Source organism: Amaranthus tricolor, chromosome 10 (assembly GCF_026212465.1).
Source record: "Amaranthus tricolor cultivar Red isolate AtriRed21 chromosome 10, ASM2621246v1, whole genome shotgun sequence".
Taxonomy (NCBI): Eukaryota; Viridiplantae; Streptophyta; class Magnoliopsida; order Caryophyllales; family Amaranthaceae; genus Amaranthus; species Amaranthus tricolor.
Window position 1 is genome coordinate 11,421,051 of NC_080056.1, and position 22,038 is coordinate 11,443,088.

The 22,038-nt window shown below is 35.3% G+C and overlaps 2 protein-coding genes across 3 annotated transcripts; both read left to right on the top strand.

Moving 5' to 3' along the window:
* The first annotated feature begins 13,098 nt into the window (after positions 1 to 13,098).
* Positions 13,099 to 15,884, top strand: LOC130824836 (uncharacterized mitochondrial protein AtMg00810-like). Its single transcript, XM_057689854.1, has 4 exons — positions 13,099 to 13,150; positions 14,490 to 14,775; positions 14,918 to 15,213; positions 15,763 to 15,884. The coding sequence occupies exons 1-4, from the start codon at positions 13,099 to 13,101 to the stop codon at positions 15,882 to 15,884; spliced, it is 756 nt and encodes a 251-aa protein (XP_057545837.1).
* A 1,913-nt stretch (positions 15,885 to 17,797) lies between these two features.
* On the top strand, positions 17,798 to 21,859 carry LOC130825039 (uncharacterized). 2 transcript variants are annotated; one of them, XM_057690066.1, is made up of 2 exons: positions 17,798 to 18,188; positions 21,054 to 21,859. In XM_057690066.1, the coding sequence occupies exon 2, from the start codon at positions 21,070 to 21,072 to the stop codon at positions 21,607 to 21,609; it is 540 nt and encodes a 179-aa protein (XP_057546049.1). In that variant the 5' UTR covers positions 17,798 to 18,188; positions 21,054 to 21,069; the 3' UTR covers positions 21,610 to 21,859. The 2 variants fall into 2 exon arrangements, with proteins under 2 accessions (XP_057546049.1, XP_057546048.1); XM_057690065.1 differs by having other exon boundaries at positions 17,815 to 21,859.
* The last annotated feature ends 179 nt before the right edge of the window (positions 21,860 to 22,038 follow it).

Here is a 22,038-nt window from a genome sequence, read left to right on the forward strand (position 1 = left end):
GGCCCATTGAACACTCCTATAGGTGATCTATAAACAGCGGAAGAATAGAAAGAAGTGGGAATTTTAGAAAAATTTAAGCGAAAAAATTAAAAAAAATGAAGCAAATAAGCGAAAATGTAAACGTTTCCCAAAAGTAAGCGTCCGAACCCCAAAGTTGTGCTTTGGAGCTGTTCGCAGTTAGTAACTGCGAACAGGTCAAAAAAAGACAAAATAGCTGTTCGCAGTTAGTAACTGCGAACAGAAAAAAAAAAATTTTTTTTTTTTTTTTCTGTTCGCAGTTAGTAACTGCGAACAGCTATTTTGTCTTTTTGCTGTTCGCAGTCTAACTGCGAACAACTATTTTGTGTTTTTTAAACTGTTCGCAGTTACTAACTACGAACAGCTATTTTGTCTTTTATAGCTGTTCGCAGTTACTAACTGCGAACAGCTCTTTTGTCTTTTATAGCTGTTCGCAGTTACTAACTGCGAACAGCTCCAAAGCACAGCTTTGGGGTTCGGATGCTTACTTTTGGAAAACGTTTACATTTTCGCTTATTATCTTCATTTTTTTTATTTTTTCGCTTAAATTTTTCTAAAATTCAAGAAGTGGAGTGCTTTTGGGTAGGAGGAGAAAGATCCATTTGATCTAATGAGAACTTTAAGCTAGTTACTAGATTCTGGGGTCCTAATAATGTGTGACCGGGACAGAAGGAATATAGTGTGTTAGGGTACAAGTCAAATTGTTTGGCTTATGAAAGAGTAACACCAGACTACTCAGTACGAGTCTGCATTTTGGATGCCATGAAATTTTGTTCGGTTCGAGAGTGCCACAGACAGGCATACGAGTTCTAAAGCAAAAAAACCAAGTCACCCACTTTCACTATTTCATAGTGTCATCAGATCATAACACCAGACTGCTCAGTAAGAGTCTGTGAAGATAGTAGCAAAACTTTGCAAATATTTTCAACTCTAGTCTCAAGAGTCGATGCATATGGTCAGTGGTTGCCTTGGCCTGAATCGTAGTAAGCTCAAAAACCTTTACGATACGTTTCTGATACGGTAATGCAACGATGTGTTGCACTACGATTTGAAGTCAGTGAAGTTGAACTTAACAAAACAATTAAAAGTGTATGGGTTGCAGGGCCAAATTTATCCTTTTAGGTCTTGTAAGAGCTAAACAGCTGATGGAAATTTCTATCAAAAAATCCCAAGAGACCCAATTTGTAGTACTTTCAAAATTCAGACACAAAAACACATACTTGATTTCTAAACTTCAATTGCATTTTAGACGAAATAAAGATAACTTGTCGACTAAACATTGAGCGTCATGTTTTTCCAAATTCCTGAGCTTCTCATAGTGAACAAAATTGTCTTCCCCATACGATCACCTTAGGGTTGCCTAAATCTAACACATCTTCTAGCCTAAATTTCCATCCTGCATTTATCCGTGTGATCAGTTTTTGTTTTAGACCAGCAATTCCAGCTAAATAATACTTAAATCATAAAAACCATTCTAAAGATAAGCTAGTATGTCGTAAATACTACCCATTGCTCCCTAAATCTAACAGATGGTTCCCCTTTTCATTTTACCACATTCTATCTCTATGTGTCCACTTCTGACTCTCTGAAACTAAACACGACAACTTACGAAGAAGCCAGCACGAGGCTAATAAACACCCCTATATCATTCCATAAATGAAAACCACCTTTACAAATCAGTACGAGGTAGTTCATGCCTGATTTCTGAACTTCTCCGGCATTGACCGCGCTGTATCATAAAGATTTTGGAGATTACACAACTAAGCAGTATTGACCACAAAATCATCTGCATTCACTTCTTAAACCATTTCGAGACTGTTAGTGCAACCATGATCGAAAGCATATTTTCGCACTATGATGGTCAGATGAGCAAATGGCTCATGAGAAGTCAATAAGTTGCTTTTTATTTTGCATGGACGACTAGTATCTCAGCAAACGTTTGATCCAATTGAGGTGGTGAGTAAGGATAGCCAGTTGCTTAGATGAGCAACTACTACAATCAGACAAGCAGTTAGCAACTGCTCAGGCAGAATTTAGCTGTTTAGGTGCTCGGCTAAGTAAGGTCTCTACGCGTGTGACCACCTTCCATGCTCGTTTGAGCAAGTTTTACTTTCAACCATTATTCAGTTTTATGTGCTTTTGCTATACATACCAACCCTTTTAACATGTATTGTACAATCTTTAACCATAGAAAAACACATCCAGTGATCAAACTTATCGCTCTTACTCTAAAGATATTATAGTTTTGAACTCCAAGCACATTCATAGATAAAATTGAAAGATCACCACCAAGAAAATTCAGTGTACAAATGTCGATAAATTTGACTATCATTTGTTTTATGTTTTAATATCTTGTATTAACTTGTTCAATCTTCTTCATTAGTTCCTAAATTCCATGAAAATACCTAACTTCTGATCTTGTGTTTGTTTTGAAATTCTGCAAAGTTGTTCTTGTTAAACAACTTAAGTTTTTTAGTCAACTAGCATAACAAAAAAAGATCTAACGCAACATGACTCCAATTCCATATCTATAATGTCATAATTAATAGAGAAGCAGATACATTACCATACAATTGATTTGATCAAGCTTCAAAATCATCATAACCTAAATCAATACCATAACATTTCAGCATCAAATAAAAAAGAAACAGAAACAATTGAATGCTTTTTCCGACATCACGCAAGTATCATCATCAAATCAACAGAAAACGAGACTAATTACACAAATCATCAACACATACTTCTTTATCATCATCTCGCATCGAAGAAAATCTCAATCCACTCGATCAAACAGGGAGAGAATCAAAGGATGGAGATGGATTAGAGGAAACGATAGTTGTAGTAGGAGCAGGAAGAGCAAAACGAGGATCATCATGACGAGTAGAATTGTTGAACATCAAGCCACGATCCATAGCATCTTCTTCTTCATCATTATCAGAAGTACTAAGATTGATGCAAGAACATCGTTCTAAAGAAGAGAAAAACGCGGAAACTACGCTAGCACCAATGAAGTTTGCGACTGTGTAGAGCTTACCTGTCGTCGTGCTGGTTATGGAAGTGTTATCCTCCATTGATGAAGATGCAGAAGGTCGGAGAAATTAGAGCTCTGAAGAGGAGATAGAGGGGAAATTGAGGGAAGAGGTCGGTGAAATTAGGGATTTGATTCTTTTGATTGATTTTGAGAATTTGGGAATTTTCGGTAATTGGGATTTGTTTTTAGATTTCTTTTTGTCTAGGTTTGAGTTTGGTAGATTGGGCTTGTCATCGAGGTTGATGGACTAGTATAAAAGTGAAAATTTGAAAAAAATAAAATTATTTAACAACTTTATTTAAAAAACAAGTTTCGTTCAAACTTTATTCTCAAAATAAGTGTTTTTGCCTCCAAACCTAGGTTTGGTGTATACTTGCACTTACTAACAGCGAAATGAAAGAAATGGTCAAAAATTTAGTCTAGGGTCAAGTCGCTGTTACCTCCTTCTTCCTCATTTCACTTTACTTCTTTGAGAGCCCTAATAACCTACGAAAATCTCCCTCTTCTTTCCACCATTAAAATCAACTTCAATCCTTCAATTAATCTCATCAAATTCCTAGTTTGTACTACCAATTAGTTCCGTCATCTTACTACATTCACTTCGTCATAGTCGAAGTGCATCTCTCTGAGCGCGTACTGCGCCAATTTGGGATGGTACAAGGCATCCCGCTGCAAGGGTCGGGAGCCCAAGAACTGGTTGGAGATCAACTGGCTCCATATAGCTCGTTGGGATCACAGGCTGGAGCTGCTAGCCCAAGGTGCGCCGATCGAGGCTGTAGGCGCACCTACTTCGGCGGATTACATGTCGTGGTTCCCCTTCATCACTCGTCGATGGATGACACCACGAGGTATCATCGCGGCAGCCCAATACGCTTCCACAACACCGACGATGACACACTTTGTAAGTATTCTTCAACGTTGATTATTATCCATAGAATTTACATGTTATACATTTTATTAATACTTCAGTCTTAATGCAGGCACATGGAATTGCATCTGTCATCAGCTCCACTCAAGAGGAGCCTGTACGGGAGATTGCCCAAGGCATACTCCTAGGGACGCAGTTTCAACACTTCATTCCAGAAGTCGCTGTGCCCGACACCATTATGGACGAGCAAGGGTCATCTCCTCATCATGTCGACGTTCATCTTAAGGAGGTAGACTTAACGTGCCCCGACTATGGTGCCGGGTCCTCACAGGGTGCTGGATCATCACAGTATCAATCACCTCCCCTACCCGAGCGTCATGCGACGGCCTCTTACTATCGTAGGAGGCGTCATAAACCGTCACAGTTAGATAGGGTACAGCAGGAGTATTAGCATTAGTATACTGTTTGTATATATTGAACATTAGTGACATTTTGTATATATTGAACATTTGTACATATTCAATATTTGTAACATTTGGACTTTTGTGTATAATTTGTAATATATATGTAGATGTATATATTTTTATTGTATTATCACATGTTTATGATGAATGAAATGATGTTAAGTACTCAGAGTTTTCGGCGATGAATCATTTTGCCAAGAATGCAGTATGAATTTAATCAAAAACAAACAGACAATCATATTCAAATAGGGAAAATGCTCTCGAAAATTCAACACAATTTCATTCATGTTCAACAAATCCATATCAAATTACATAGTTCATTCGTTAAGTTAAACCACCGCCGTTAACTAATATTGCTTCTTCAACTTTCTCATAATTCTTTCAGTCTCTTCTTTCCTATGTTCCATATCATCTATTTGTCTCTTGAGATTCAATACCTCATCTTTAAGCTCTTGTTTTTCTTTTTCAAGCAATTTGGTACCCTTCGGAGCAACCCACCTAAAGTACGTACATCCGAATCCTTCATCCAAGTAGAAAGGACAATCAACAAAATCACGGCCACGATCGACGTTGCTCCAATTTGTATTAATCTTAACTTCATAACCACAATCACAAAGCTCTTCAATAGAATGCTCCTGTGACATCTACGGAACACATATGATATAGTAATATAAGTAAACATTCAAAAATAATATTAACATTTATAAATTGAGAATAATACTAACATAATACTTTATGTTACCTTCAAAATCGATTAACTAGAACAAGAATGATGGAGTTTGGATACAATGAAGTAGGGAGATGATGGATTTATTTATAGAACATAATAACAACGGCTATTTTCAACTTCATAACGACTAATTTTCAATTTTACAACGGTTAGTTTAAATCATACAAAAAGATCAACAAAAGTCAAACCAGGTTAAGGGATATGTCGCTGTTAGTAACAGCGACATTATGTTTGACCAGTCAAACATTAGGTCGCTGTTATTAACAGCGACATGTCTCTTAACTAAAATTTTGACCATTTTTTATAATTCGTTGTTCGTAAGTCCGAGTATACACCAAGCCTAGGTTTGGAGGCAAGGACGCTTATTTGGGAATAAAGTTTGAACGAAGCTTTTTTTTTTGAATAAAGTTGTTAAATAATCTTAATTTTTTCAAATTTTCTATAAAAGTTGTAGTCCAAGACATATCTCATTATAGAACCTTTTCCCTAAATATTGCCCAAGTAAAAAATATTTCCCACTTTACCTAGTTCAGAAACGTATTTTCCTAAATACTGTCCACATACAACAGCATTCTAAAGTAATTTTTTTCCTTTTTTAATACAAAACCGCCACCTAACATAGCGATTTTGTATGAAAACAAATTGAAATCGTCAGCTGGAATAGCGATTTGCATTAATGGATTTTAAATTAAAAAAAAAAAAAGAAATAGGCAAAAACGCCATCTCAAATGGCAATTTAGGTCGATTACTTTAAACAGCCACTCACTCACATCTGTCATTTGCCTCTGCTTCTTTAAGTGCTCACGGCTGCTGCTCCCTTTAAAAAAAATATATATTTCTTTCACTCAATCTCTTCTTTGTTCACAAGATCAATCATTCAACTAATTTAATCAACTTCATTACAATTTTCTCCTTAATTACTTGTTCGTTCTCATCATTATTTAAAGGTATCATTCTAACCCTAATTTTTTTTTCCAATTTGCAAATTGATTTCCTTGATCATAATTGTTCTTATTCAAGCTTATAATGGATTGGTTGATTGTAAATGTTAAGTTATTTTCATGTTAAGCTTATAAAGGTATCACGCTTTCATGATATTAGGGTATATGACACACAACGTGGGATATTCGAGGTCACCACTAGTTATGGCAACAAGATAACAGGAAAAGGTGGAAAATGTTACATGGTTGCCCTCACAGCTACATCATGCTCTTGCCAGAAACCCACCATATTCAAGTTACCTTGCTCACATGTTCTTGCAGTATGTCGAGTTCTTAACATTTCAAATGATGCATTTGTGGACTCTTCGTTTCGTACAACAAAAAACGTATCCACATATAAGAAGACCTTTATACCAGTTTCGGACATGTTTACATGTGCTCCTTGGACAGGTCCGACAGTTGTTCTGGATCCTTCAACTAAACGTGGAAAGGGACGTCCGGTGACGCGTCCTCGGAACACATGTGGCATTTGTGGATTTAGGAGGACTGGGGACAAAAACTACATCATACGACATAGATCGCATGTAGATGTGAGGAATGACCAAGCATCTCGATTAGTTCAGGGAGAGGACTACACCGGTCAGAGCTTGGGTGCGTACATGTCGTGGTACATGCAAATCTCGATATTACGCATCACGAACACCACATTTGCACAGTCAGGATTGCATTACCATCCTACTTCTACGTTTCTGGTACGTCTTCTTTTAACAATCACAAAATATAGTAATACTTATATGTGATTCTTTTAACAGTTTCTTCATTACATACAGGCTGAGCGCATCAGATCGGTCCTTATACAATGCAGTGACACGATACACGGGGCCGCTACATTGCCCGTTGATGTGGGGTATCATCTATGTACTCAGACCCTGGGCTCCATTAACACGTCATTGACCGATGTATTGAGTCAGGCGGAGTATGATTACCTTATTCAGACTCCTCCCACCGCTGGGGATGATGAGAAGTTCCACACTCCTTCTTCTTGGGGTTCGGGCCACCGAGGTAGCTCTTCTAGAGGATCAAGTAGTCGGTCCTCAAGAGGTTCGGGGCGTTCATCTACCCGAGGTCGGTCTTTCAGTTCTCCATCACCATCCGGTGCTATGTCGCCATTTGTACCTCCAGCTTCCGTATCCACTCCTTCACATCCATCGCCTCCACATACGATCAATACATATCAACGTGCTAGTCAAAGACGAGACCTTGCTGTTGATGTCATTGCAGAGGCTGACAAGTCTACACCATCCTCATCCACCGGTGCATGCAGCAAACGGGGGCGGGGATTGTAGTTTAATAGGACTTTAGAGGACTATTTTATGTATCTTGAACTTCTTGTATCATTTTGGATGATTGTAATATATATGCGCGTTTTTTTCATAAATGTTTACGAATCAAGTTGGTTATTAGTTGATTATTATGGAGTAGATAGTGTTGAACTAGTTTAATGCAGGTTATGCTACATATTTATGAAAGTTGAAAGAACAATGGAAGTGTAGCAAGGGCATAGGACAAACTGCCACCTGAGATGGCGATTTACCTAATGCACAAATTTTTTAACAAAGATAAAACCGCCATGTGAGGTCGCGGTTTGCCCTTTTATAAAAAAAATTTTAATTTTTATAAACCACTATTTAATATGGCAATTTAGGCTTTGAAGGAAACCGATATATACTTCAATGCTGCAAATTTTTTTTTTTTTGAAAAAAAAAACAATACCACGTGGACAGTATATTGGAAAATAAGTTTCCCTGCAACATAAGTTGGGAATTATTTTGTAAATTAACTATATCCAGGGAAAAGATTCTTTACCTAACAACACTTTTATATTGCAAATTGTGAAATGGAAATATAGTCAAATTTTTAAATCCTTGAAAGTTTACAAATACAACTCATGATGTTTGAGATTGTCTTGACATTAGACAAATTAATATAATTAGCTCAATTCTGTAATTGATCAATTTAAAATTATAAGTGATCAATTTAAGACATTAAATTTACATAGGTCAACCCTATCATACAATTTCATATTTTTGTTGTAAAATGACAAATGGCAGTCTCATAGTTCATAGTCATTTGCTAAATGGATCAAAATTATTGGATGTCAAATTTTGACGTGGATCCTTAATTAAAACCACATCTAAAAATGGTAGTTTATTAAAAAAAGAAAAAAAGCAATTACAACAATATCATTGAAAATCTTCTATTAGAGTCAATTTTATTTATGAAATAAATTTCAAAACATAATTTTTGACTTGATAAATGACATAATTTGTGGTTAAAAGATTTTTTAAATTAAACAAATTTAATTACAATGATGTTATCATTACTATTATATGAACTTACTTCAAATGTTTTTGCAAATAATATGCCTAATGGATAGTATTTTTAGTTGGAAAAGAATTTCCTAAATTATTTAAACAATATTTTTTGCAAACTATTTTTATTGCAGTCAATAAAAATCTTAACATTGCCTTTTAAAATTTGTTTATTTGATTAGTAAATTTTGAAAATATATCAATAAAAATCTTAAAAATTGCACATGTTTTATATATATCTTATACTTAAAACTTCATACATTGCACGAGTTTTATATTAATAAAGACTATTTCAGAATCAAAAAATAGAGATTGTTTCATCACGAGAGTTTCCTCTCATATAAAAATTTTTGTTAAAAGTATAGTAACAAGATTTATGAGATTAGAAAGGGATTTTCATATCTCATTCACAAATACATGGGATTTTATTATTCATGTGCATTCGTTTTACAATTCATTAGTGGTTACTCACTACACCATAATGTGTATGACATACGATTATTCACCACGTAGCATTATTATCTCTCTACACTCCCCCAGAATAATCATTGAATTGGATAATATTATTGTGTTGTTATGGAACTGCCTCATTATAAACCTTATCATAAAATTCATGTTGGATAAAAACGTGAACAAAAGAAAAAGGAATAAATATTATTTACCTTGTATAGCAAATATCAGTTAATGGACACATTCCCACAGGCCCACTGCTTTTCATCAATTTCGGCCCAACAGAAACCTGCCTGGCCCACCTCATTCTCCTTCTCCTTATTATTCTGGATGGCCTTTTTGGGCCTGCAACACTTGGGCCCAGCCTGCTGCCCCCTTTCCCACTACATCTTGGGCTACTCCTCCTTCTTCAAACAATGGATTTTCTAATGGACTTCTTGGCCCACGTCCGGCACAAAGTTATCACACCGGGACTAATGCTTCTATGAATTATATTCCTACGGACATCGATCATGCTATGAACACTTTCTCTTTGTCTACTTCGGATGAGCATTTTTATATGGATACCGGTGCCACGTCCCACATGACTCGCTCTCAAGGTAATTTACTTCCTTATTTTCCTTTAAAGCATCATTTCAATAATGCTATTGTTGTCGGTAATGGTCACTTAATTCCAGTTCATGGTCACGGGCATATTTCTTTTCCTTCCTCCCAAAAATCTCTTACTCTCAAAAATGTCTTACATGCACCTAAGCTTATTAAAAATCTTATTTCTGTTTGTAAATTCACTCATGATAATATGTTTCTATTGAGTTTGATCCTTTTGGCTTCTCTGTGAAGGATTTGGCCACAGGGAGCATCGTTCTGAGATCTAATAGCACGGGTGATCTTTATCCCTTTCCCTCTACACATGGAGCTTCTTCTTCGACTTCCACGTCATCGGCTTTTTCCGCTATCTCTTCTAGTATTTGGCATTCCCGTTTAGGACATCCGGGCAATGCGATTTTAAATTCCTTGTATTCTTCTCGTTTAATTCAATGTAATAAAAATTCTCATTTTTTTTGTCATTCTTGTCCTTTAGGGAAACACATTCAATTACCTTTTGTTAATTCTATGTCTATGAGTACTAAACCTTTTGATATTATTCATAGTGATTTGTGGACATCTCCAATTTCTAGTTCATGGGGATATAAATACTATGTTCTTTTTCTTGATCATTATACTTAATTTTTGTGGACTTTTCCTTTATTTCACAAATCTCAAGTTTATGATGTGTTTGTGAATTTCAATGCTTTTGTTAACACCCAATTTGAGCTTAATATCAAATCTTTTCAATGTGATAACGGGGTGAATTTGACAATAATATGTTTCGTCAATTTTGTACTAGTCGGGGCATTTCACTTCGTTTTTCTTGTCCTTACACATCCTCTCAAAATGGTAAATCCGAACGCAAAATTCGCTCCATCAATAACATCATTCGCACTCTTTTATGTCATGCTTCCCTTCCTCCGTCTTTTTGGCCTCACGCCTTAAACACGGCCACTTATCTCCTCAATATTCTTCCTTCTAAACTTCATGGTAATCTCACTCCCACTCATGTTCTATATCGTAAGTCTCACACATATACTCATCTACGGGTTTTTGGGTGTTTATTCTTTCCTCTTTTTCCCTCTACTACTATCCACAAACTCCAACCACGCTCCGCTCCATGTGTATTTTTAGGATATCCCTCTTCTCATAGGGGTTACAAGTGTTATGATCTCTCATCCCGTAAAATCATTATATCTCGGCATGTTCTTTTTGATGAGACCACATTTCCTTTTTCTCAATCACCTTCTTCATCTCCACCAAACTACCAATTCTTAGATGATAATATTCCCTTTCAATTGCTCCAAAAAGCCCATACACAACCTTCTGGGCCTAATCCCTCTTTAAGCCCAACATCTGCTTCCCCCTCTCTCTGCCAGCCTCCTTCAGCTACTGAGCCCATCTCCCTGTCCGGCCCAACTACCATCCCTCAATCTCCATCCTCTCCCTCACCAACTGGACCTGCCTCACGCAGCCCAGCCCCTCTTAGCCCACCCAAATCAGTTCCGTGCAAATCCAGTCTCCCTCCTCCCCTCCCTCAACTGGGCCTGCCTCACGCAGCCCAGTCCACCAGCCTCTTTCTTCCTCCCCCTTCTCTATTGGGCCTGCCTCACGCAGCCCAATCATTCAACCCCCTCATTCCTCATCTTCCAACTCTTCATCCTCACCAACCGGTATGGCTACGCGAAGTAAACATGGTATTTTCAAACCCAATCCCAAATACTACTCCCAAGCTTTGTCTGTTTCTTTTTCACCTTTACCCAAATCTCCCCTTCACGCCCTTCGTGATCCGAACTGGAAGTTAGCTATGAAAGAGGAATTTGATGCCTAAATTGAGAATCATACTTGGGATTTGGTACCGCGTCCTCCTAATGCTAATATCATTCGGTCTTTGTGGGTGTTTCGTGTCAAGACCAAGTCCGATGGCTCTTTTGAGCGCTATAAAGCGCGTCTTGTCGGTGATGGTAAATCTCAAAGGGAAGGCATTGATTGTGATGAGACTTTTAGTCCGGTTGTGAAACCTGCTTCTATTCGCATCGTTTTAAGTATTGCTCTTTCCAGGTCTTGGTCTATTCATCAGCTTGATGTTAAGAATGCTTTTTTACATGGTCATTTAACTGAGACTGTTTACATGCATCAGCCTATGGGTTTTCGTGATTCTACTCCTCCTGATCATGTTTATCTTCTTCGTAAGTCTCTTTGTGGTCTCAAACAGGCTCCTAGTGCTTGGTACCGGTGTAACACCCCGTAATTTATCGGGTTTAAAAATAAATAAAATATAATAAAATAAAGTATAACAAAATAAAATAAATAAGTAATATTAAATTATATTATTTTATATAGTTAATTATAAGAAATAAAGTAAGTTTAATTTTAACGGTAACGAGTTTTATCGCGTACGATGTTATCGCGGGACGTTTCTTTGCTGTTTTAACAATAATATAATATTACTTAATTAATTAATACAAAAAAAAAGTAATATTTAAAGGAAAATGAAGAGTGGCCGTGTGTTTTATGGCATGGGAGGAGTCTTGTAACTCCTCTTATAATTGTGTTTATGGCACAATTATAATCCTTGTTTAAATCACCTATTAATTCTTTAGTCTCCTTGAATTTCATTGCCATTTCAATTGTTTCAAGAGCTCACAAAATTCAGAAAATTTCTTCTTTGCTTCCTCTTGTTTCGGCACTTCAAAAGAAAAAAAAAATTTCTTGTTGTTCCATCCAATCTTATGATCTAAGGGTAAGTTTAATTGAATTGTTAAATTGTAGATTTTATATACAATATATTTTATGTATGATGATATCCTATGACTTATAAGAGGATTGAATATTTTTCTTTTATATACGAAAATTTTCTCTAATAATCCTTTAATAAGCAATAATTTGTTAAAAGGATTAAGAAAAGGAACTTCATGATCAATATTCTTTAACAAAATTTATATTTGTTATAAGAATTAAGTATTTAAAGTTATATTGATATTTCAATAAATTTCTTATGGTCTACTTTTCTCTAACAAAATTTCAATTTGTTAGATGAAATGTAAATGGTATGGATTAAGTAATATAATCATCCAAAATTTAATAATCCTTTAGCAAAATTTGATTTGTTTGAAGGATTGTGTTATATTTATATATATGTGTCTTTATTTAAAAGGGTGATTTGGTTTTGTAATTCTCTACAAAATTTAATTTGTTAAGAGAATTAAGTATTTAATTTAGTTATCGTAATTTATGAAATTTCAAGTCTCTTGAAGGATTTTGTGAATGTGACCTCGCTAGAGTTATTTTGGTCATGAGATTTAAAAAGGGTTGATAATGTATATATATAAAATAATAATAATAATAATGGAATATATATATATATATATATATATATATATATATATATATATATATATATATATATATATATATATATATATATATATATATATATATATATATATGTATTCGGGTAGCAGTTGTTCTGTCTCGTTAAAGGTGCCGATCGGAAACGTTGGTCGTGTTCTGTTGTTTTATTTACCTACCGATGCGTTTAAAACTCGTTAAACGCTTAAAATAATTAAAAATAGTAATTGGATGTTATAAATTATGAAAATTGGTACCCAAGGTAATTGACGCGTTCCGAACGCAATGGCGAAGTCGGATTTTGCATTTGAATTTTCTGATCTATCCGAAATGGCCTGTAAATTTTCTGGTCAGAATTTGAAATTTGGATCCATTGGGAATAGGATGTAAACAATTAAAAATTATAAAGTCTTAGTGATATTTTAGAGTATGGAGTGGATTAAATGTGTAAACACATCCTAATACGTGATCGTTTTGTGTCTGTGTTATTTAGGACCTCGATTCATAAGAGTGCGAAATTTCGGTCGTGCTTGAATATTGTTGTTTGCAGCGCTTAAAGGTACACGCTTAGACCATACTGTTTATGTGGTTGTGCAAGTAGTGTTGTTTCATTTCTAATCAAGGCTTTGTAAATCACATAAGGATTAGACACTCAAATAATTTGAAAGGAATTAATTGAACATTGACAATTTATGTGTTTGTCACCCAAAGGGGTTGACGTTTGGTTATGTTACCCAAAAGGGTTAATGTTCTGGTTTGGATTATTACAATTATTGTTCTCATGACAGTTTTGGATCATTACGTTCACCATGGTGGTATGCATACTTTAGCCTTTGACGACCCGAACAAGACGGACAACGCCTTAGGTCGGTGGTTGCCTTGGGATTAGCTCTCCCAAGTGTATTCCTCTAAAAATATTTGGATTTATACTTGAACGACCCGAACAGGACGGGTAACGTTACAAGTTGGAATTATCTAATAATGAATGGTTTATACTTGAACGACCCGAACAGGACGGGCAACGTTACAAGTTGGGATTAATTAATAATAAATGTATTAGAGCCTATGCATGCTAGGATGAACATATTGCTTTTATTCAACCTGATTGATATTTGTATGAATTCTCTGACGTGTATTGGTTGTTTCTTTGGAACCTACTGTGTGTTGTCTTACGACGACTAGTAGGTTGATTGCAGGTGGGGTCTGGAGTGAGATCTCGACGTAGAACCCGTAATAATCAAGACTATGTTATTATCTTTTGTATTAGATTATGAGTAGAAAGAAACTCTGTATTTAAGTAATAAGAGATAGTGTAGTTTTCTTTTCGCTTTCGCTATTTCGATTAGTTTGTTTAGAGGCCTTTAGGCTCTCGAGTTGTACGTTAGAGCTTCCGCTGACTTATTATCTTTCACGTTGGTACTGTTTTGTGTTTTATCTATATTTCTTTATCGACGGAACGTTGACGATCCTAGCTCTGGAGTCCAAAGAGTGAACCGGAATTTTTATTTTTATATGAATTTCTGGGTCACTTAAACCGGAACGTTACAACCGGTTTGCCACTTTTGCGACTACTATTGGATTTTCTAACAGCATTTCTGATAATTCCCTGTTTGTTTATTGTCATGGCTCTGATATTGCTTATCTGCTATTATATGTGGACGATATTATTCTTACAGCTTCTTCTGATTCACTCCGTGAGTCCCTTATGTCCAAACTTATCTCTGAGTTTGCCATGAAGGATTTTGGTCCTCTTAATTATTTCTTGGGTATTGCTGTTAATCGTACTTCTTCGGGCCTCTTTCTCTCCCAACAACGGTATGCCTCAGAAATTCTTGAAAAAGCTGGCATGTCTCAATGTAATCCTGTTGCTACTCCTGTTGCTACCTCCGACAAACTTTGTGCTAATGCTGGTTCTTCTTGTGAAGATCCTACCTTGTATCGTAGCCTAGCTGGAGCTTTACAGTATCTTACTTTCACCCGCCCCCATATTTCATATGCCGTTCAGCAGGTTTGCCTTTATTTGCATGATCCTCGCATTGAACATATGGCTGCTATTCACCGCATTCTTCGCTATGTCAAGGGCACTCTTCACTATGGTCTGCAGTTATCGCTCTAATATTTCGACTCTTTTGTCCTATACCGATGCTGATTGGGGTGGCTGTCCTGATACTCGCCGCTCCACTTCTGGTTACTGTGATTTTCTGGGTGATAATCTAATTTCCTGGTCTGCTAAACGACAACCTACTGTTTCCAAGTCTAGTGCTGATGCTGAATATCGTGGTGTTGCTAATGTTGTTTCTGAAACTTGCTGGATTCACAATTTACTTCTTGAGCTGCACTGTCCTATTACCACAGCTACTCTTGTCTATTGTGACAATATTAGTGTCGTTTATTTAGCTGGTAATCCAGTCCATCATCAACACACTAAGCATATTGAGATCGACATTCACTTTGTTCGTGAAAAAGTCAAACGTGGTGATGTTCGGGTACTTCATGTTCCATCTCGTTATCAGATTGCTGACATTTTCACCAAAGGCCTTCCTAAAGTATTATTTGATGATTTTCGTTCTAGTCTTAGCATCTCTAAACCTCCAGATTCGACTGCGGGGTGTATTAGAATATTAGAATATCTTAGAATAATATCTTTTTGATTTCTTGCATATTTTTGTATATCTTTGTAATTATGTAGAATATTAAAAAAATATTTAGTTTCCTAAAGTATAACAGCAATCTTGTATATATTGACATTAATTTTAATGAGAAAGACAACCCGAGTCATTCTTACAATAATAGGGTTAGATGGAGAACTACATTTATCATAAACTTTAAGAGGATGAGCACATTTATTATTAAAGCAAACAACGTAGAACATCATAAACTAAAGTCATCTGGGTTGGAAGAAAAATCCGTATGAAAAAAAATCTAAGTTGCGCTGCATGTGCATATCAGTTTTAGATATTATAGATGACTTTGAAGTGTTTTCAAATGATGAAGCAGACAACATTGGATCAAAAGTAGGCATGATGGATATTAGTGGAGTTTGCGGACAGCGTATTAGCTTTGAATGCTGATAATGACGTTGTTGAAGCATGCACGAATGATGAACACAACATTGGGTCAGAATAAGATAGCAGGGAGCTCAATGGAGCCATAGTTGTAGAAGGAGTGGGCGTTTGCTGATAAACAAAACAAAATGACAAACAAAATCCAAGACTATCGGGTGTGGTTCGCACAAAATGCTTTCATTATTGTCCTCAACTCCTCAAGACTCCAACTAATGAAAAAATGCACATTAACCTTTGAAATTTCACTCTTACAAAGTAGTGATCCTCATTCAAAAAGCTAATCAAATATAAACAATCGCCATTTTCAAGTAAAACTTTTGACAAATTGTTAATCTCTATGAAGCCTGTAAGGCGAAACTTCACCCTTAAAGTTGGACCTTCTCTGAGCAACAACCTGTAATTACAACAGCAAACGAAGCAACAAAGCTTAAATTTTTCTGCGAATAATCTCACTTTTAAATTTTTAAAAATTTAATCTTTTATATGTTTTTTCTCCTATCATACCTAGTAACCTAAACCACCATAACTCTACTCTGAGCCACCACAACTCCACCTCTTACCTCACTCACAGGGTATGCTGGGAGTAAATATATACTTTCACCGTCCCATTGAATTTGCATCATTTTTCATTTTAGTCTGTCCCATCTAATTTACATCATGTTTATTTTTAGACAATGACCCATCATTTTTTTTTAATTTAACTCCTTTTTAATTTCATCCACTCAATTCATTTTCTCTTTTCATTAACTCACCCACTTCCTTTTTGATGCAATTTAAAGAGGACATATTAGTAAATAATCAGTAGATGAGATTATTCACAATAGATGAGATTACCCACTTCCTCTTTAATTTCATCGACAATTTTTCTATTTTAAATCACTCATAATGCACATGTACTCTTGCAACAAGGGGTTCCTAGTGATGCAAATATTGTTAAAAACTAAATTATTTAATATAATTTTGCATAACTTGCATTTTTGTTTTTTTAGCCTGTTTCACCGTATTTGCATCTTTTCGACAATAAGTAGTAATAGTATTTTAATTTTACCCTTATTTTATTTTCAAACTCCATATCAATACTTTTTCGCAACTCATCCAAAAGATGGTAAAGCCTTTTTTCACAATACATCTAAAATAACTTTTTCTTGTGTCACCCTCTAAATTACAGTCATTTTTGAATGGAAGTTAGAATAATTTTCACGGGCTACCTAGTCTAAAGACTAAATCACTAATTCTTCTTTGATTCTTCCGCTATTCATTCATTCACAAACTCACCATTTGCAATAGCCACCTCTCAGGCTCCCACCGTGCCATACCGCACCGGAAGTTAATAGCCACCGTCTAACGGACGTCACTATTTACGGCGACATTGATAGGTGCAGGACGTCGATGAGTCTCTCAATTGCCACTGTTTGGAAAGATTTTTTTTTAATGTTTCCCAAATAAAACTATTTTCGATTATACTAACTAGATAAATTTCCGTGTCAAGCACAGTTTATGAATTATTTAATTTTAAATTTTTAATTATATATATGTAATTAAATTATTATATAACTTCTTAATCAGATTGACTTTATTGAGACTATAAATATACAAATTATTTTATTGAGAGTATATTTTTTACATAAATAAATAATATTTTTCATTCTATAATTATCCATTGTTTTAAAAGATACTAAATATCTTAATTAATTATATATGGTAAAAAATTAGTTTTAAAATCTTTTGTAACTAATCAATTAAACTGATCTAAACAGAAAGATATTACATGATATACTAAAAAATTTTGCTTAGTTCGAATTTGAAAAGAGCGGGAAAACTTTTACAATAAAGTCGACATGTGTTCTAATTATTTGTGCATTATATATTATATATCGTATAGAAGATAGATTTTTTTCATTGCTTAGCTTAGAGGACACATGCTCCTAGACATTTTTAGAAAAAAAACAAATAAATTAAAGTCAGATTTGCCTCTTCTCTTCTCTCTCACCAGTTAGTGTTTTTAAGATTAGAAAACCAAAATCCTAAAACCCAATTACCCACCCACGATTGACCCACACTCGGCCACCCATCGCCAGCATCTCTTGCCACTCCTTGCCGGCGTTTCTCACCAATCACCATCATTGTCTTCTCTCCCAATCCACTTGGATGCTTGGAGACTGGAGTTCGTGTGCCCCACTTCCACGAGTGAACCCCCTTGTCGGTCGTCGCACGGAGTGTTATTGGCTACTGCAGTGATGCCGTGAAGTCAAGGCCACCACCGGCCACCGTAAATACCACTAGACCACTCCCACCTTCAATTTAATTTAGGTATTATTTTGAATTATGAAAGATTGAAATCCCAAAAGTTAGGGTTTTTTATTTCAAAATTCATTAAAATTTCTTCAATTGTTAATTTGTTATTACTTATTAAACTTGGGAATTTGGGATGATTATTTGGATAATGCATAATAGTATTAATAGTTTGATTATGAATATGCTTAATTAACTTGTATAGATCTAGCACAAGGAAAGGTTTACAACTAATTAAGGAGTGGAGAATGTGGTGATATGGATTGAAGAAAACAACAAAGGAAGTAGCTAGCTAGCCGGCGTAGAAAAAAGATAATAAAGAAATACGAGTAGCTAGTAGTAGCCAGTAGGAGTGTAATTCAAATTAAAGGGAACGAATTGTTTTTCATTCAAAAAATAAATAAAAGGGACTAAGAGAAATTTCCGATGACAGAGATTTTGGGTTTAGTAGTGACTTGTAAGAAAACAGGGTGAAGCTACAAAAGTAAAATGGAGTATTAACCAAAGGCACCAGCTGTATCTTGTAGAATGTGATATGTTGAGTTGGTCATTAGTGGACTCAAAAAATTAAGATTCCTTTTTGGACAACAATTTGAAGATTGAAGATTAATATTATCTCGCCACTTTAAGTTTGTTACTGATATGACATATCGTGAAAGATAGTGTTATTATCAATAATAATCTCAAACGGACAATTTAGTACTGAGTTTTTTAACGGTTGACGTGCTTTATAGACGAGGAATGAGCAATAGCCAATGGACAATGATCTTCTCCCCTTTGTTTTGTCCTACAAGTTTATATTAGTATTAACTTGTGAAGTATTTGTGATATACTCCCTTTATTCTATTAATCTGTTATATTTTACTTTTTACGCAATCTTATGTGATATTTGATGGTGCCCCCAGAGACTCCGAACTCTGGATTCGCCCCTGCTTATGTTAAACATTGTTTGTTGTTTCTACAATTGCCCATTAACCTTTGTTTATTAAATTATGGTTTATTGGCTATTACATTTTCAAATTGATTAGGGTTTATTTTGATTTGTTGGAATTTTAATTGATTAGTAATTTGATTTTGGTTGAATTTATTGGAATAAAGTTCAAATAATCAAATAGTTTTGGATAGGAATAGCACGTTCTGAGTTTGTTTGATTGCTTTTGCTTAAGTGAAACATTGTTTGTTGATTCTACAATTGCCTACCTTTGTTAATTAAGTTAGGGTTTTGGTTCGTATATTTTCAAATTGACTTGGTGTTTATTTTTTGATTTGTTGAAAATTTAATTGATTAGTAATTCGAGTTTGTTTGAATTAGTTGGAATAAAAGTTCAAATGATGATATTATGCGTCCTTTCGGTATATGATAACTCTGAGTGTACAATTGAATGTAATTTTTTATTCATATTACAACATTATTTGATTTTATTCTGATTCACCCATGTAATTTCAAGATGTCTTCTTTACCCATTTTTTTTGGCTCTTTTCTAACTTCTCCGGAAAAAAATCAGTGTAACACATTATTTCTCGGCATTTTCCTGTTATGCATCGTATCACGGTCGTTTTGAAGGTGAAAACAAATGCACCGTTATGCTACAAGACTCGAATCCATTTTATGACGCACGTTATGTATCGTAACAATCAATTTTTTCTTCTTTGTTTAAGACATGTGGTACATGGTACTACCACCATTATTCTGCATGTCTGTGTTTTGTGTTACAGATGTTAGTTATTTATAGTCAAGGGCGGATCCATGGGCCGTCAATGCTGTCAACTGACAACATTCAACTTATATATAAAACCATATACCAATAAATCTTTATATATGTGCTGGTTAAGTTGGTAGGAGTTTTGCTATGTAGTGGTATTGACCCGGATTCGAACCTCATTAAGGACATTTTTTACAAATATTATTAACATCATATGATTTTGTTCTACATCCACCCTTGTTTATATTCTTGTTTGTTTGAGCATAAGCTAGACGTGTTGTCATTGGCTTTGTCTGCCACTAGAGAAGAAATTTGGCCATCTAACTACCCGCAACATCTTGCTACCCCCAATGTCATTTTGGCTATCTTACAACCATTCAATATAATGGTTCGATGCAATCCTTCCTTTTTGGGCATATAGAGGCGGCAAAGAGTGTGCTAAGTCCAATTTAATCCAACGACTATTTTATCGGTGTTTTTTCTTTTAGACAATTTAGTTTGTGTTTCTTGGAAGTTTTCTTTGGACCAAAACTTGAATGTGATAATTATTTTCCAATGATTGTAGACGTATCTTAAGACGTAAGGTGAGTTGAAGAATATCTAATCATATGCTGTTCGTTGATGTGTTTCAACTTTCAATGAACCAATCTTTCACTTTTTCTTGTATCTCATCCTAGCAAAGCTGGTTGGGTGACATTCTTAGTATGAGGCTATGAGCAACAATTTTATATCAACCTGTTTATTGGCTTCTGCTCTGGCATTTTTTTAGTTATCTTTTTGTTTATACTTATATCAATCAAAGGTTTTTTTTTTTTTTTTGGATTTATCAGTGAGTTGTGAAGTTTCAGGTGAGCCAGACTGTTTTCTGATATGACTAACTTGATAAAATTGAAGCAACTATACATCAAAGCACAAATGTAAACCTGAGAATAGAGAGATTGAATTTTGATGTGATGCTGGTGGTTGTTAGCCATTTTGTACATATATGATCTGATCTGCATTTGTGTGTTTTAGCGATAACATCGCATTTATAATCTCTCTTCATCAGTATTCTGTTCAGAAGTCTCATTTTCTTATACTGTACTAAGAACCAGTCAACTCAGATCATATAGTTCTTTGAGTTTCATCTTTCTTCCTTCTTTTGGGGCTAATCAAGTTCTGAGATGCTTTTTTTTCATAGGGATCTGCTTCTGAGCATGACTCTTCACGTGCAGTCAACTTCTGAAACTTACTATGATATCCTACATATAAAGGAAGATGCAACCTACGATGAGATTCGTCAAAGCTATAGATTAGCTCTTCTTCATTCCCACCCGGATAAGTTGCATAAATCTATTGAAATGCCAAACTCCGGTGAAGATGTAGAACATAAATTCATGAAGGTCCAAAAGGCTTGGGAAACTCTTGGTGATTCCCGATCACGTGCACTTTATGATAATAAGCTAAGAAATTTGAGATGTGATGAATTGGTTGCAGACGATGTTTCCTTCGAGGACATGATAGTGGAAGATGCCAGGGAGGCTTTAGAGTTCTGTCACCAATGTCGATGCGGTGATTATTTTTCAATTAGTTGGCCCGAGTTGGAAGAAATGGGCTATGAGTTATATAGAGATGAAAAGGATGAGATTTCCGTTGGAACTACTGAAGATTTGCCGGCTTCTGTGATTATTCCCTGCAGTTCGTGTTCTCTTAAAATCCGCCTATGCATCAGCACAAACAGCAGAATAAGGCTGTAGAAAGTGCACAAGTTTTCTTCCTTGACCCAACTTTGTTGAATTTGCCCATTGGGGAGTGTAATTGAGAACCGTCCACTGGGTTGGGTTGACGTTTTTTGCTCTTAAACGCAGGAAGTGTCGTCTAGTCTGTACAACGCACTAGAATTTTTTTTCTATACAAGGATTTATATCCTTCGATTCTGTAAACAAGAATGAGCAAGATTTTGTAGTCAATTGCGTAACAATCTATGATTTGGTCATGTTTTCTAACTTATCCTCATACTTTTTGTTTCAGTATCTTTACAATGTTCTTGCGCTATGGCTCATGCTTGTCTTTTAGTTGCCACCATCACAAGGAGAAATGGGAGTGACAAAAGTAATTTCTCAACAATACTAGTACTAGCAGTTGCTTTCAATTATTTCTTAAAGAACTTTCTCCATTCTTTTCCT